This window comes from Opisthorchis viverrini (assembly GCF_000715545.1).
Source record: "Opisthorchis viverrini unplaced genomic scaffold opera_v5_102, whole genome shotgun sequence".
Taxonomy (NCBI): domain Eukaryota; kingdom Metazoa; phylum Platyhelminthes; class Trematoda; order Opisthorchiida; family Opisthorchiidae; genus Opisthorchis; species Opisthorchis viverrini.
The window spans coordinates 966,606-984,602 of record NW_008751761.1 but is presented as its reverse complement, the minus strand read 5'-3'; the positions used below and the strand labels follow the sequence as shown (position 1 = coordinate 984,602).

Below are 17,997 nucleotides of genomic sequence, written 5' to 3'. Positions count from 1 at the left end.
AAATTGATTTGCAAATTAGTGTATTTCCCGAAGACAGTCCAATTCGGATTCAAGTAGGACATAAGGTTGACGGAAACTCGGGGACTGCGCCTACCTGATGAGCCCCAAGAAGGGTGAAACCGGTCGTGGGCTGTCGAAGAATTTTCAGCAACCTTATGAGTAGTGTATTATGTCTAACTTGCACTGTTTTTCAGACTTGTTGCACGAATTAATGATATTTGTCAAACAGCAAGCAACAATCTGGAACATGAATCATTTTAAAACATTCTCTACAAGGTTGATTAATCAAGCCACATCTCTTGTTTTGTCACACGGTGATAGAACTCAGAGGTGGCAGATCGTGTGTGTTGCGTAGTGTGATGGTTACTAGCAACTTACTTTTAGCTGTAATCCCATGCGCTCCATAACTCTTGTTCCGTAAGTATCTGATACTCCAGGTGAGTAGCCCTCATTGCGAGAAGCGTGACAGAACCTCATCATGTTAGTTCTCGGATGGTGAACAGAGAATTAAGACCACAATGTTTGCTCGTCATACACTTAAACAGGACAAAAAACAAACAGATGGTAGTTGCTCACTATGAGCATTGGGGTTTTGTACTGTGCAGGTGGTTTAGCCCACCACGATTACGAAATCACACTGGTCCAAACCTCAAAAATTTGTGAATATACACTCATTTGCAAACTAATTTGGTTTTTCGTGAGACTCAGCTGGGTTCCTGGTGAGTCTCTCAAAAAAACCAAATTAGTTTGCAAATGAGTGTATATTCGCTTATTTCGTGCAATTTGTTTTCAAGTAGAACATACGGTTAACAGAAACTCGGGGGCTGCGCCTACCTGATGAGCCCCTAAAAGGGCGAAACCGGTCGTGGGCTGTCGATGGATTTTCAGCAACCTTATGAGTAGTACACTCAAAAATTTGTATTTTGAGGACAGTCATGGTCACACAAAATTCGATACTGATTATTCGGATACAGCGCATCAGAACTGCGGCTGACTAAGGCATGACGTTGCAGGATTGGTCTGTGCGATGCAAACTATCTGGTACAAGTTGAGCTGCTCTTTTATCGATTGGCCAACACTCGGCAGATTAATGCTAGACATTTCCCCACATTTTTGAGTAAAGGACAGTACAAAAATGCCTTGTAAACGTTGAACTAGTGTGTAAATTCCCCTATAGGACTCATCTCGTCTACAAATGCCTGCCTATCATATTCTGGACCACAATGAATAAAAGTTTCTAGAAACGGCACCCACTGGGACATTAGTATATTGGTGGACCGACCAATGCAGTAGAATCACCTCGCAAATGGCAGTTCCGAAGTTGTTGACACCACAATGGAAGTCCCATTCTCCCGAGACTGAATACCCATTCAGCTCAGCGACTGAACTTCCAGAGACACATCATGCGACCCTGCATTTAGCCTTGGAAACGCACGCTTAATTAGTAACAATCCAGTACTTCGTGAGAGCCAATAGATATACAGGCAACTTGCATTGTGACCGGTCTGTCTTCAGACTATCCAATCACGTCACTTGATACTTGACGACATTCTCATCTGGTTCAAACGGATCGATGAGCACTTGCTCCTGAGGTCAATAAGCTGAGGGGAGTGGCGGAATCGATCCCTTTACATCTGCCTGGCGAGTCCCAATGAGGACATCATCCTGAGCCTTTGTTTATTGACTAGTTACCTTGGTAATCAACGAAATAAAACGAAATTAAAACACTGTGTCAGCTAGACCAATAGACTCAGTAGTCACTGAAGGATCGAGAAAAAACCCACCAAGTCCGTTTTTCGCCTGGCAGTTTTGTGATGACAGCGTTTTTCTAAAAATCGGCACAGAAGATTGAGCAAAACCATATGCGATCAGTTACTTTGATAGGTCAACACTGAACGGTCGTTTTCCAGAAGTGGCTTCCAACATGAAAGCCGGGAAATTTTCGGTTTAAAAAGCCATTGAAGAGTCCCAAAACTCCCCACACTGAGATCAACCTACCAGCACTCTATAGCTCAGAAGAAGAATTCCGGGTGAGAATTCTTCGCCCAAAAAGCCAGTCAACGTATAACCACGTGATGTAGTTTCTGTGATTGAAGGACGACTGATACTATATCCCGTCTAACGGATAGCTAATCACACCACTGCCCAGCCGCTTCTGTTCTACCGCTGGCCGAAAGGTCGCAGATTTAAAACTTGGAATTTTTCGTGAAATACGCACTGTTGATGATTTAAAATAATGCTGAAACAGATGTACGGTGCCTCTCAGCGTTTTAGTACAGGAGGAAGCCCCGTTTGAAAAATAAAGATTTGTGTACCTTGAGTGGAGTAACACAGTGGGAAGTGTAACTGTGTCCTATATCTATAAATAATGGACAGGTATGAAGAAAACGAAGTAATAAGAAAATAAACTCAAGCAACAGATGATTTATTATTCGTCCTTTTGTAAGAACAAAGATTTTACTTCATCCAGGCCAATAAATTCAGGTGCAGCGGCAGGATTGTGATTCCACTAGATGTCTAAATCTCTTTCAATGGTCTCGCAACAGCGGAGTAGGCCTTCCCAATTTTTTCGGAGAATACACAGATGGAACAGAACATCACCGTGTCAGGATGAATTCAGTAAAAAAAACAATAATAATAATGCGTACAGATAAAACGTCAGTCACTGAATGTGGAAGAGGACTTGTCCAATATTGGGAACCGAGCTGAAATTTCCCAAGGAGAGGGTGATCTCAAGGACTTTGTGGCTTTGGAAAGGTAAACTTGATTGAAAGTGTGAAACGAAAGTATCAAAGCATGCCCTAATAACGTTGTCTCCAGAATCACTGCTTACAATTTTCCGTTCCGTCTGAGCACGTTGTGGAACAAATAATCCGTGAACTTCATGAGGGATACTACTCATGAGGTTGCTGAAAATCTGTCGACAGCCCACGACCGGTTTCGCGCTTCTTGGGGCTCATCAGGTAGGTGCAAGCCCCGAGTTTCCATCAACCTTATGTTCTACTTGAACGCAAATCCACGAACTTGTTCAGAGCTGATCATATGTCGAACTATGCGTCTTAGCGGCAAACTGTTGGATGTGCCGCAACATCATCAAAATGAAAAAATCGAAAAGGGGAATGCGTGTGAAACAGGAAGAAGAGAGAAAAGGGAATCACTGAGGAGCACCGCGACACGCCAGTGTCAATGAAGAAAGGAATTGGTTTTCAGTGATCTAGTATGTCCAATGGTACCGTCCTCTTGAGCGGTCTGATTTAGTTCAGCCTTTGACAACACGGTTCAGCTGGTGCTACCAGTCAAGCTACCAATCTAGCTCCGCTAGATGCTGACCAAACAGACAACGCCCCCTCAATAAGTAGCACGTCACAGCCTTGTAACGGGTCAGTGTTGGTCAAGGTCAGGCAACACCCCCGCAATATGCGGCGCGTCACAGCCCGTACCAAAGCCAGTCCGCGTGCGTCAGCGTTGGACCGAGTTCAGACAGTGATCCTTCAGTAAATAGCTTGAAGCCGTTGCACTTTCGCACTCGCGCGCACTCACGCTTCCCCACTCGCTTTTTCGGAATATAGCTGTTGAGCTCACTTCTGTAAGCCTTTTTTCGGGCACCAGGCACTGGAGTGGGGTCAGCAGTCAGGTACAGCGGATTGGCGAATCAGCAGACATAACAGTTTCCAGCGCACTTGAATAGTTTCTGTTTCACCTAGTGGTCATCTTTCGAATATTCTTAAAAAGGACTGTTGCATCCTGTTGGCTAAAGCTCAGTAATTTCTCCTCTTCTGAACTGGCTAAAGGTCAGTACATTAGCTGGATGGTCTTCAGCATTTTCAGACTTTATTTATTTCCTTCTCAGCTGCTTTTCTGGCCGTTTGGTTGCTTAGTAGCCCTAATTTTTGGCACCAACAAGGCCGCGATTGAGCTTGTCCTCAAGGTATGTTTGACAAATCACAACATGCGTGTTTTAAAGTGCCCGAAAGCTCATGAATGTTTATTCACCAGCTGGCTATTGAACATAAAATTCTTTCAACTGCCTCATCCCTGTCGGCCTTTTAAGCACGATATGAACATCAAATTCGCAAGCTTACATTTCATCCCACCTCCGGGGGGATACATGTTAGACCGGCGAAAAAATCACTCGGATTCATGTACTGTATCTTCATGAGGCATCACAAATCAAAGTTTGAAACTGAGTCCATTAATTTTTCGCAGTTCCAGACGAAAACTTAAAGACAGATGAATATCACTCATTAGTATGATATACTCTTGTGACCATTTCTGTTCTTTTTGCGTACTTGGTATGTCTTCCCTGTAAAACAATAATGAACGGGCTAAAATAATACCTTGGTAGAATGGGTTAGAATGTAATGGTCAGATGGAAGCACATTTTAGCTGTGTTTGGCCTGGTGAACCAGGTGACAATATTGCTAAGGCCGAGCTATTCAAGAGGCCTGTTACATCCACCGGCAAATGACCAGTTTTATCAAGACAATAGTAATAAAAATAGTCAGTTAGCCATAACACTTTTTCGGCCATCTGAAGGAAGCACGAGGACTGAATAGCTTCCCAAGTAGAAACAGTCGAGAGGACAGGGTTGGGTTCAAACAGCGGACCTTGTGAAACGGTGGATACTAGTGATGAGGCATCCGGGTAGCATGTTTCCTCGTAAATCCGCTTCGGGTCTCTTGAAAAGTGAGATCTTTTACGGAATTGGTGGAGTTGCTTTGTAGCATTTGCTTGCATTTGACTAACAGTCAATGAATATCTGGAAGAGTTCATGAAGACGCATTTAAGGAGGAGATGGACATTCTGTTTTGCAAGCAAGATGCACATGAGAGTTTTGCTCCCCTGTCCAATAGTCTGCTACCGTTCAGTTGGTGTTGCTCTGATAAACAACTCCGCAGCGAAGGCCTTCTTCCTTTCAAGTAAGTTTTCAGCCTAACCATCTCAGCGCACTTGAGAGAATCACCAACAACTGAGTATCGCAAATCGAAAGTTCAGAACTGCACCATTTGTGTCTTTCTTGACTCTGTTATGATTGCTGACGGGTTGGTTCGGGCACAGAATAGACGCATCTGCCTGAATGATTTGTTGTTCACCTGACCATTCAACCAGCTTTTCTGCGTCACTACAAACCCTGTCCTTTTTGACTATCTTTACGCTGTTCATTCTAGCTATTTGTCATGATCACCTGCGATCACTGATGGGTCTTTTAAGCTATCAACCATTTATCGCCCATAGCGCACTATCCATCTGGCAAGGGAACCCACTTTCCCGGAAAAACAACGTTTTTATATTGGTTCCTGACGTTGTGACCAACTTATACCAAAAGATGAGCAAAAACAATAGGGATTACGATGAGTTGTGGTCATCACCGTGACCTTGAAAACAACTGTCAACGCACAAATATTCATCTGACGACAAATAACGTGAATTCTGCTGTAGTTTTGTGAATGGCAATTCCAAGACAACACAAGGCTAATTTTGCGGCTCATGCCATGGAGCTAAGCATAAATTCATTGTCATCGTCATCATCATCGACAGCATGACACCAATGTTCAATACCGATGCTTCAATGCCGTACAACCATGATTTATTTGAAACCCTTATTGTAAAGAAAAGAGTAAAGGTGGATGGGGAAGGGACTTAGTGCTAGCTTATCACAATCATTCCGAGGTACTTATACCTCTAGACATTCACTCAGGTGATCTGGATAGAAACTGACAACAAGAACGTCAATGACATCGGTTGGCAGCCATATCTTGTAGTACGATCCGAAGTTTTGGAAGCGCACAGATCCTTTCCGTTTGATCGAGCACCCAAGTGCCTAAGCCCTAGAGAATTTGGATGGTGAGTTGCTATTTCTGGATGCAACTGTGCGGGAAGAGACTGTTGGATTTTTCGAATTTCCAGAGTCTAGAGCACTTCTGAACTCCAGCCATCGGGAAAAATCTCCACTGTTCATGCTTCTTCTGGAGGTTTGAACAGTCTTTCCGAAAAAAAAAACAGACTACAGACCAAATTTTAAATTTCTCCCATAGAAACAGCAGATTGGGCTGAGTGAAGTGCCGTTGTTGACTCAACCACTTATTTACCGTGCTTGGGGTTTTTGTAAAAAACATTTCTATGGGGCTCCTCGACCATTAAGGAAAAAATATTGCACTCCCGTGAAGTGTTTCTTTACAGTTCTGTGGGACCAGTGTTTTACAAAACGCTGCCAAGCAGCGTACCCATACACAAAACTGTCGGTAAATGACCGCCCATTGACTTAAAACTTTGTGATCTGTGGTTTTACTTTGCAGCAGACTGGGGGCACAAATACCGGGAGGATGAGTCATGGTTCGTCCCGGTACTGCCTGCACCAGTAGTCAACATGTGGTAGCAACTCGATTCGTAGATTGTCCTGGTTTGTACACGGTTTTATGCCGTGACATCCTAAGGTAGAGTTGACAGGATAACAAGGTCCTCAGCTATGACATCGACAAGGGCTAATTTCAAAAACAGTATTTCGTGTACACGGTACGTGTTGTAGAGCGACCCGGAGGGAGAGACCACTGATTTTCCCCGCGTCTGATAACACGAAAAAAATGTAAGCTGCATATTGAGTGGAAAATGGAACTGAGCCAGTCGCTAAATCAATCACGTGACGAACGATCAGTAAGGATGGATATACAAACACGCATGTAATCGGTTGAGCTGGTATGTAGGCGTGAGTTGTGCTGACAAGTGCGAGAAAATATGGTTTGCTCGTTATTTGTGAAACGTCATTAGCTTTCAAATATTTCTGAACGGGAAGATCCAAATCGTACAATGAATTTCATTTCTCACTATGATTGTTTGGGTTAAAATGCGTGCATGAGCATGTCAGGATCCTTTATCGTACAGTAGCTCCTCTGAATGTAAGTAGCTGAGAAAAAACGTGATACACTAAAGGGGCAGCTTATTTTCAGGTAGGCTGGCACATAAAGACCCTTGTTTAAGATGACATGAATTTGAGTTTGTGTGATTTGTCTCTCCTTTGATAGGTTATGTTTTCACCATATTTTTCAAGAGGATTTTAGGCGTATTTTGGTAAATACTGTATCCAGGATGGCATTGTGTCACAACAAATCTTGAGGGTGGGATGCATCCTGATCGCAGATGGCGGAGACGTCACGTGCTAACCGCAGTGCTGATGATAAAAAATACCCCAAGTAATGTTAAGTCAGTGAAGACCAGAAGTAATAACTATGTGCCCGACTGAAAGCCCAACTACCCTCCTAGATTGACATTTCAAAACTGGTCTTTAGAGAGGGAGGCGTCATTCGTAAACTGGGGAAAAAGGTGCGCGTCAACACCATGCGCTACAGGTATACTCGTAGCTAGTAAATGAGCTTGCTTTCTCGACCGGCGAGCGGCGATGTGCGTGCATCCTAACCATTACGTACGTGTGCCCTGTATCACTCTACAGTCACACAAACACGTGGATCCTTAACGAAAGCTGGTTCCAGGACGTTCTACTTCTGACTATGAGCTACCATTCATGGTGGATTCCTATACATTGTAGTCTTCACTGGAAAACCAACTTCCAGTCGGGACTTTTACTGGAAACGACACATAAATTAAGCAACCATACCTGGTTACCTCTGTTCATACAAAGTCCCTTGTAAACCAAAATAACGCCACAAAAAAACACTGACGTGGACCCTTTTGTTTCACTGCGGCAAGATGAAAGAAACCCTATTTATCTGTTGTAAAACTGCCACCAGTCCTGCGACATTGAGCTTCAGACATCCTCTTTCAAACCGAACCGGACGTTTCGATTACCGACTAAACCTGTGCATAGAAAGTACTCCTTAGGGGCTACACAAATTTTCGAAGAAAAATATTATCAAAGTTATAACTTATGCATGACATATTAGATGGCATAAATTCAGTCTGGTCAGTTCTGGCCAGCTAGTCTATGAGTTACTGACACTCAAATTTCCGGAAGAGTAACTCTATGGCCATAATTAGTTGCGTGACCAATCGTAATATCTATTTCCGTTTATGTCTTTGCTTCGCAGCGGTTTTCAAACCAAAACCTCCACAAGGTACACGAGTCGGTAGTCCACTACAATCGCCATTCGAAGATCGTCTTCAGCAGGATGCCGGATACGGAGCTCAAGCCCTTATATCCTCTCCCAATGCAGACGTTTCACAACAACAGGGGAGGAATCTCAACCCCTGTGACCCAATTCCTTGTTCCTTGGAGCTGCGACCTGTATGTGGGACCGATGGAGTTATGTACCAGAACGAATGCCTTCTAAGGAAACGTTCATGCGCAGGTGGCAGCTTGTTACCATATTCCCCAAGTCGACCAGTGATGGTGAACGTGGACTACACTAACAAGTGTTTGAATCAGTACTATGCAAGTAAGTCGAGATCTCACCATTAAAAAAACCTACTTTTTGTTGACGCAACATGAACGCACCCTGTCAGAAGGCGAGAGGGCGTAGTTCCTTTAGAAAGCCGGATCGCTGAACCTGCATCTTTGTTAGGATATTCATTACGTTACGTTAGTTAAACTGTAACCACCAAACTGATTAATTAATTGAGTACTACTGAAAGGAAGAAGGCCTTCACTGCAGAGTTATTTATTAGAAACTACCAACTTAACACTTACAAAATATTGGACTGGGGAGCAAAACTCTCACATACAAAAAACCGAATATCCATCTTCCCCTGGAAAGCGTCTTCCTGAACTTTCCTAAATATTCGTTGACTGTTACTCAATTGCAAGCAGATGCAACAGAGTGACTCCACAAATTCCGTAATAGAGAGGATTTACCTGAAAACATACTGCTCGCATACCCCAATCAGTAGTATCACCATTACACTAACATGATGAAATATTTATTCGTGTATTACTTTTCTGACCGTGATATATATACGTATGTATACGTATGTAAATACGTATGTATACATATATATTTGTCAGCACCAAACTGATAAGTAAAAAGGCATGTTAGCCAGAACTCCTTTTCTAGCGACTCCGAGTGCGAAGGCGTTTGATTTTAGCCTACAGACATTTTCGTCCTCAAACTGTTGAGTCTCCCGTCAAAATCGAATTAGTATTTGGCGGTTTTCTACCAATTTAGAGCATAAAGTTGACGAAAGCTTGTGGAATGCGCCCACCTGATAGGCTCCAAGACCGATCGTGGGCTATGGAAAAGTTTTCAGTAACCTCGTGAGTATCGCACTCCTGTTTTGATCAACATACAAACGGCATTAGGCTAATAAACGTATGGCAAATTTCATAGAACTGCCCTCGGCGTGTTGTTTGTCTACATCTGACTGACAGAGCTCCAGACATGGAAACTTGGGGTTGCGGATATACGAATGGAAAACCATCAAACTACTAATGAACATAGATGTGTAGGCATATAAGTTGCCCGAGGGGACTTTATAAACTTGTGGCAAAATTTACCGGTTTTGATGACTTTGATGGCATTGAACAGCAAATTTATGGCTTTTAATTGGTTTTACTGAGGATGGAGTCGCTTTGCAAGGGCATTCTGTACACAAAACGCCCAGATGTGACGTAAAACAATACGGTAATATTGTGGTGGAAAGAATTTATTTTGTATGGTATCGTCTGCCGCAATGCCAGGCATTGTAAATAGTCACTGCATTTACAAATCAAGCCGAAATTAGATCGACACATAAACTGCTGGGTCTAGACGCTAGAAAGATGAGCAATAAAACATCGGCTAAGGAAAACACATAAATGAGAAGCTAACAGACCCTAACCTAACTTCAGCGAGCAAAAAAGTCCAGTCATCGAGCAGTAGAACTCCGATCAAAACAAGACACAGGGTTAAGCTTTGCTTCACAGCGAAAGAGTCGGTTACGTAGAATAAAGCTCTTTGAAACCTCATGATTCAGTTGACACGATGTTCGAGATATCGCAGTATGTTTTCCTTCATACGCAACAAAACGCGAAAACGCAGTATATTTTCCTTTATACGCAACAAAACACGAAAAACGGGGACTGCGCCGACCTGATGAGCGCCAAGAAGCGTGAAACCGGTCGTGAGCTGTGGAAGAGTTTTCAGCAAACTTTTCAGTAGTTTGTGTGCAGCACATTCAGTCGTAGAATAGCATAAACGAGAGATTCAGTTGGGTCTCTCGTGAAAACCAAATCGATTTGCAAATGGGTGTATTTTTTGAAAAACGTCCAATTTGGGTTCAAGTAGNGATTTGCAAATGAGTGTATTTTTTGAAAAACGTCCAATTTTTGTTCAAGTAGAACGTAAGGTTGATGGGAACTCGGGGACTGCGCCTACGTGATGAGCCCTAAGAAGCGCGAAACCGGTCGTGGACTGTCGAAGAGTGTTCAGCAACCTCGTGAGTAGTTTCCTTTATGAAACCTATTAAAACCTTTGTTCTGTGTGCCGAAAAACTTGTGTTATGACTTTGTTGACAGAATAATCTGCGTTCACTCTCATGTAACCAATGCCGCTAGCTTTATAGTTTGTCTCAGTTTACCCCGAATTGCAAGAACGTTGTTCTTACCTGCTTCTTCAGACTGCTCTTCAGTAGAGACTGAAGGCAGCCTTATACTTCAGGTGTTGGTGGTTGCAGGATGTTTTTGTGGAATACATACTCACATGACTTTCGTTTGAACAGTTGTCCTGGGTCATCGTTCGAGGCGTCGGGCGTTCTGCTCACATCACTCAAGCGCGAACATGTTCACCTGTTCAGCCTTATATTTGTCGATATTCTTATCAGACGCCTAACTGGTCTGTGTTCTACTGGTTTCCAGTTTCTCCCTCCTAGCATTAGCCAGCCTTGCCAAACGTATCCCTACTTTCTGAAAGAGAGGAAGGAACCTTAAAGATATCCAACCACGCAAACTACTCGGAATGCACTAAACGCTTTGCCACAGCTCCCGTTTGAGGAAAGGCCTTTTGACTACATTAATACGACATCCTACAAACTGTGCTAAACCAAACCATTCTACTGTCTGTAGTGTGACAAATGTATGTAGAGGACTTTGAACAGATTTCTGTGTCCACCGAGAGTTTTCTGGTTCACGCAAATGACACGTTCTTTGTGATCAAATGTGATAAAGTTAGCAATTTCTTTCGATATCTTATCACTTTAAAGCCTCACATTAAGTTCAGCATTGATTACCAACTGACCTTCGTTGACTAAGTGACGCACAAGAGTGGCGGGAAACAAGAAACTAGTGATGAGCGAAAAGTAACAGATGGTGGTGCGGTATCGAAATATTCATCTGCACATCAAAAGGCGATCGAATCAGCAATGCCTAGTCTGCTAAGTTCAGCGTGCTCAGTGGAGGTCGACCAAACCGCAGCACAGGAGAGACTCAGTGACAACCAGGACAGATATTGAGACCAAGACCAATACTTGGTCGGAACAGCAGTTATCCCTCACAAAACAGGGACATCTGAAGTCATTCGAAGGGTGTTGAATACGGCCAACACTAGAGTAGCAGAATAAAAACACTTTACGTTCTGTATTTGTGCGGTTTGAAAAATCGCCTCCCAATTAACAGGACTAGAGATTGTGCATGGAAACAAAAATGGTTTTCCATGGGTCTCCTGATGAGCATTCCATTTTGACTGGTTCTTCATTGAGGGATATGAAATTCACACTGTTTTACTCTACTGTGCAAAACCTGCTCTCACGAACTTTATATACCTATCAGGTTTCTAGTGAATGGATAAATTAGGCAGGAAAGCTTTCTTTAATAAAGTTACCCAAAGGAATTCTAATCCAGCCTTCAGTGCTTCATCCACTCAAGGTAATCACAAACTTAACAGTTACTTAGCGAAACACACTCATTTGCAAACTAATTTGGTTTTTCGAGAGACTCACCTGGAACCCAGCTGCATCTCCCGTTTGTGATGTTCTCAGGCAACTGAATGTGCTGCACCAGGCCGCCTCATGTTTCAGTCGCTAGGATATTCGAGATATCGCGATACACGCATATTTGTATTGCACTACTCGTAAGGGTGTCGACGAATTTTCATCAATCTTATGAGTAGTGCATTACAACCTAACAGTTACTTGCATCTTAATGGTCACAGTGTTTGTCGAGGGCCAGAAATTCCCTTACTTGATTAACGACGGTTTAGGTGTTCCACGCGTTCACTTTTGTCAATGGGTAAAGTGAACAGTCACCCATTGCCCCCAGGTTCGTTGTGTGTCCAACGCATTCCTGTTTTACGGCCATACATCTAAGTGCACTAAACGTTTCGTTTACCTAAATGGTTCGGTGAGTCACCAGAGTTAGCAGTCAGGTCGCGTACTAAAAGGGTCACTGAAAAGACTAAGCTAGATGAATTTATTTCATGGAATCGGTGTGTTGGATGAAGAACTGCTGCGTGGATCGAAGAAGCTGCCGTGTGATGCCTAAACCTGAAAAAAACTTCCACCCGGGCGCCGGAACAAGAAAATTCTAAAATACATCAAGTACAAGCTTGTGTATGATCTTTTCATAAGTCAACCATGAAGTGAGATCGGTGATGCTTCAATTTGTCAAAGTTTGGCGCCAGAATTGAACGAATCCAGGCCTTGAGTGTTCATCCGACAGTTGGTTGTCTTTGCCTTTCGCCCAGGATAGAATCAGTACTTATTTCCGCACATACTTCGTCAAAAATTGCTCCGAGTGACTTTTGTTTGAAAATTGCTTGTTCTCATCCATGAGGCTACGGAATTTCTTTGTTCCGTGCTGCCTGAAGACAGACAAACTGGTCGTGGTAGAGATTCACGGAACAAATCAACTGAGTTCACCACCGAACAAAAATGGTCACACCCAATGCACCCAGTGCAAACTGTTCAGGCGTTACCTACCGGTTTGTACATCGATGAGGGCTATCTGACCAGATCGAGGTCAGTAAAGCGGATATGTGATCGTTCTATTTTCAGCCTCGTCAATTTTGTGGAGCTGTCATCGGCTCGGTTGTTATCGGTCGTTCATGCGTTTCAGAACGTGATCTGCTCAGTAACCATGCCATGAATCTCAGGTCTCCTGAGGACGACTGGAAAACAGACAATGAGAACAGGATCTAATTTTAGACTTATCCGAGTGGTCTGATCATTGACATTATGGAAATTGAACTTCCAAATGGAATTAAATCACACGACAGGATGGGCTGTTTCAAAATTTTGGGTGGGAAATAACCGTTCCTTGCTTGAAAACTGTATTTGTTGCTTCATCGACATGTTTGCTCAAAGTCAGTAGGTTAATTATGAATACGATTTCCGCTGTTAGTTCACAACACACTACACCACCTTTGTCATTCGAGAAATTGGATAGCTGCGCTGCTCTCAAGATCTTTACACATAGCCCAAAAATACGGCGAACCTCGGGTGGTGGAAACCGATAAACTCTGGACTATGTTGAGTGACGTCGTTGTTGGCTCCCAAGTAATGTCAGTTTGTTTGCCAGATTGTTGTTCATCGTGACCAGAATGGGCTATTGACGAGTTTCAAGCCTTATTGACATTTATTCGATTGAAAATAGTGCATAGCAAAACCATAAACCAGAGATTTAGTTGAAATTCAGGTAACTCTTCCGTAAAAACCAACCGGATACACGAATAAGTGTATTTGTCGGAAAGTAGATCGCATTCGAATCTTTAGGGCTTCTTCTAGAACAAAAATAAGTTTACTTGCGGTTGCTATAGCGGCAAGTTAGAGGTCGATCTTTCACTCATCCTCGATGACAACAACTCATAAGGTTGTTAAAAACTCTTTGACCGTCCACCACTGGTTTCCCTCTTATTACGGCTCATCAGGTAAGCGCAGTCCCAGGATCTCCGCGAACTTCACGTTCTACTTGAATCCAAATCGTACAAAATCTGCACACCAGTTTACTTTTTACAGGAGACTCGTCTAGATCCCGACGGAATGCCTGGTTCATGATATCCTACAACGAAGTGTGCTGCACCAAGACCGCCTTTTGATTCAGGTTGCATGATATTCGAGCTATCGCAGCATATTTTCATGCACGAAACTACTCACAAGGTTGCTGAAAACTCTTCAAGACCCAGAAGCGATTTTACCCTTCTTGGGGCTCACCGGGAGGTCACAAAATTTGTGACCTCAGCGGTGCAGTTGGAATGATGGAACAACCACCTCTGTCTGGCAGTTATACAAACCAGATCTAACGGTAGAAACCTATCGGTATCAGTGTCGCTGCGGTCCGCGTGACTCAGGTCCGTTCGATCACACGCTCGATGTCACATGACATGAGTCGTCTCCGTCTGCTATTTGTCTAGGATCCGAGGCACTCCATTGAAGAAATCTTAGGCCACAGTAGTTAGAGTGCGGTTTAGACGAGGGTCAGGTCTTACTCGAAGTATGGTGTTTTATCCAGCCGAGCGAACTCAATCAGAAATTCGTACCCTTCAGACCTCGCGACAACGCCATCGCTTTAAAAAAGCGACCCAATGCGCATGACGTTCTACCGATTGTCTGTTCAGTCTATGGCACAGCGCTATCCCTTGGTATTTCATTTCAACTGCGGATAAAGAAGCGTCCTTATCAGTGTCGGATAGATGAGCAAACCATCTTTGTTTTGGTTTCAAAAAACTTGGTGTAGGTGTTTGCGGGGTACTTTGTCCCTATAGGTAAAGTGAGTTAATCAGCTCATGGAAAATAGTAAGCATGACAGTGGTTTTGGAACAACAGGCACGTGAGATAGTAAATTGTCTTAAATTTGAATGCTTGAGAAGGCTACCTTTTAGTTAGGTAGCGGGAAAAATATCCAAATATTGATTAGTTTGAGGCAACCTTATGAGTAGCGTGTTGTGTCCATACATTGTATCGCTATACTGGCTGGAACAAGAGACGGTCTGGTGCAGCATAGTTAGTTGAGGAAAGTTATAAACAAGAGATTCAGTTGGGTCTCTCAGGCGATGTCACGTGTCGTCAGGTTTTTGCGCGTTTATACGATTGATTGTGGTACACGCGGAAATACGTAATATCTCCTGGGGATAACATGTTAAACAAGTAGTCGCGGTAAAAATTTCAACTTTAGATCATGGTGTCGTAATTCGAACGCATTCCCTTCGTTCGGCCCCGTGTTATTCTTGTCATTTTTGTGACATCTCAACAAGATCAGATGTCGGTATCTGTGAAATCACCATTTTTTAACTGAGCGCGCGCGAGATGCAACAGAGCTCCATCGGTGTGCGTCTCAACTTTGTGCTTTCCGACTGAGGATGGATTAGACAAGCATGCCGGATAACACTCAGCGAAAAGTCGAATAAACTGATACATACAACGGATCGATCAATAACGCACCGCAAATACACTCTCATTCGACACCTGTGTGTCTGGATTAAAATGAGGACAAAAGTGCATTTCGTGCGAAATCTCGAGGAAGATAGGAATCGGCAAAATCTGTACATTTGGCTCGGAGTAACCGATCGGTGTTGTGAATGTCCTGCGATCGGTTGGTATGCATCACGTGATCTGGCGGTTATTGGTTCCTTGGGCGAAAACTTCACACCGGATGTATCGCGTAATTATTGGTGTGACTTTCTTCTTCAACAAGTCACTCATGATACCAAATTAACAGATCTTACAGGTTTGTTAGAACGTACTGGAATAGCTTTATTAGTATTCATACTGGCGATATCAGTTTCAAAAAGCCATCAGCTGATGTTCTGACAATTTTTCCCAAGGTTTGACAAAACCAGAACTAGTCATTACCTTCGCTCGCAGTCCATTGAACTTCTTCTGGCCATGCGTCAGATTTGGGAGGGTAATTCACGCGACGAGTGAACATTCCACCTGAGGAGTCGTCACCCCAGGAGTTAGTCAACACCTGATCACATGATGTTGAACACGCGACTGAAAGAAAGGGATGCTATATCCCGTTCAATCAAATTGCTGATCAGCCGCTCACGGTCGTTTGTCGGTGGGATGAACACGGGGCTCTCTGTTTCACGCTCATAAGAGTATGAATTTAAAACGAGACACCCTGTACGGCACGTACACTCATTAGGATATCAGTTTGATTTTTACCGAGACTTAACTGGATCGTCCGTTTTATGACAGGCCTCAAAATGGGCAAAACCAGTCGTGGAGTGTCAGTGTTTTTCAGCAACCTTGTGTGTAGTACTCTTTATGGGACAAGTGACACCGAATGGTTTCATGAGTGCAGATCGGATGGTTTACTAGATGGGACAGAGTTCACCCAGTAGGTGGGTGATGAGAAAATGTACCTGGTGCACTTAGATATATTCGTGTCCTTAATGTGCGGAAACCTCATCGAAACAAACAGTTTGTAGGTCATTTTAAGTTTCAATCTCAAAAGCGATCAGCGTATATCTGTTTTGATTCGTTCTTGAGAAAGTGTCTTGTGCTCATTGAGTCTAATATGGCCTTTGCTAATACCCCACTAATCAGATGAAACTGCGCTACAAGCAAACGCACTGAGAAACTGCATGATTTTTTTAGGAAAGCAGGTCTTACACAAGTTTGCAAACAAGTGCCTCTCATAGCACTTCATAAGAAAAGTACGACCACAGTATAAACGTTCGTCGGGGGTTGGGAAGCATAGGTTTGAAGTCTGAAAGGAGTCTCATGAGCCGTCTGCATGAGAGAGTCCGTGAGATGATAAAGTACCGATGCGTGACTCCCTAATGGTCATATCCTAGTTTGACTGCTTATGCTCCAGAGAATAAATGGGTCGAACGACTCCTAACTTTCCTCATCAAGCCAAAGAGCATTTGCTAATCTGCAGAAGATTTGGCGCGTTCTAACACGTGACAAAATCTAACGCCAGACACCAGATCGATGCAGACCACCGGATCAATCCGACTGAGTTACTCATTATAATCTATTTCCGTAAGGGGTTAAAGTTATTCGCAAAAAAACTTCAACCAACTGAGGTGAGTGCTATTCGGAGAGGTGACCCTTCTCTTTGCTAAACAAAATACATGTAGAACTTTTTTCGACGCAGTGTCCCCTCACCAATCACATTCCCCAGACAATACCTGAGAAGTCGTCACTCGAGGAGTTAGTCAACACCTGATCACATGCTGTTGAACACGCGACTGAAAGAAAAAGGATGCTATATCCTTTTTCTTTGTGTGTGCATTAGTTGATCAGTTAATTTATCAACCGCAGGTCAAGCACTTGACCGTATCAGGAACGTTTCATGGTCGGTGAGCTTGGGTTGGTCATATCTCACCGAATAACGGTACTCGTTGGTTGATGTAATTTGACGGCTTCGTAAAGGTTGATTGTGCAAACTTGTCACACCATTTTCCAAGATTCTTTTCACTGTTAAATGGCAGTTAGACACCAGGTGTGCTACTGGTCTGTTGCTTTCAACACTTATGGGGATTATGGCACATAGTTACCTTCAAGCCACTGTGTACACAGTCAGTCAGTCTTACAGCACAGAAATGCCATGGTCCTAACCTATATATACAACTTCATTCATCAAGAATAATATGACCAGGGAAACGGCAGCCACAAATTAGAGGCCATGGTCCAATCGTTGCTTTGAAGACAAATCGATTTGCTTATGTCCACCATTGCTGGAAATGACAACCACACAGCAGAGGCAATGGTTTAATGCAATAGGCCACTGACTGAAGGATACAGCCGTAACCACGTAAGCAAACCAAGTATGAGACTTAAAATCGTTCTGTTTTAGTACTATGTTGTTACTGCTTTCATCATCGTCATCATCATCATCCTCTTCGTCAACACCAACAAAGTCACCGCCATCAACGTCAGTGTGATAATTTTCACCAGCAAAGTCGACAACAAGAACGAAAAGAGCATCAACAATAATAAACAAATTAACGGTGTCAAGATATACTCTTGTTTGTGATGTATTTCAACATTTGTTTAAGTCCGATATGGAATAAAGCTATCAGTAAAATAGGACACATTAATTTTAGATTCTTAATAGCGGAAAACACTATATCGAAGATGTATATGGGAGCGGTCAGTGCACCGACTTACTCTCGCGATGCAGATGGCCGA

General features: G+C 43.2%; 1 protein-coding gene across 1 annotated transcript in view; it reads left to right on the top strand.

Moving 5' to 3' along the window:
* The window catches only part of T265_05535 (hypothetical protein), a gene marked incomplete at both ends in the record, with an annotated part of 143,346 nt that overhangs the window by 36,883 nt on the left and 88,466 nt on the right, over window positions 1–17,997 (top strand). Inside the window, one exon of the mRNA XM_009170569.1 lies at window positions 8,040–8,387. Coding sequence (XP_009168833.1) covers window positions 8,040–8,387 — 348 coding nt within the window. The remainder of the gene's footprint in view (window positions 1–8,039; window positions 8,388–17,997) is intronic.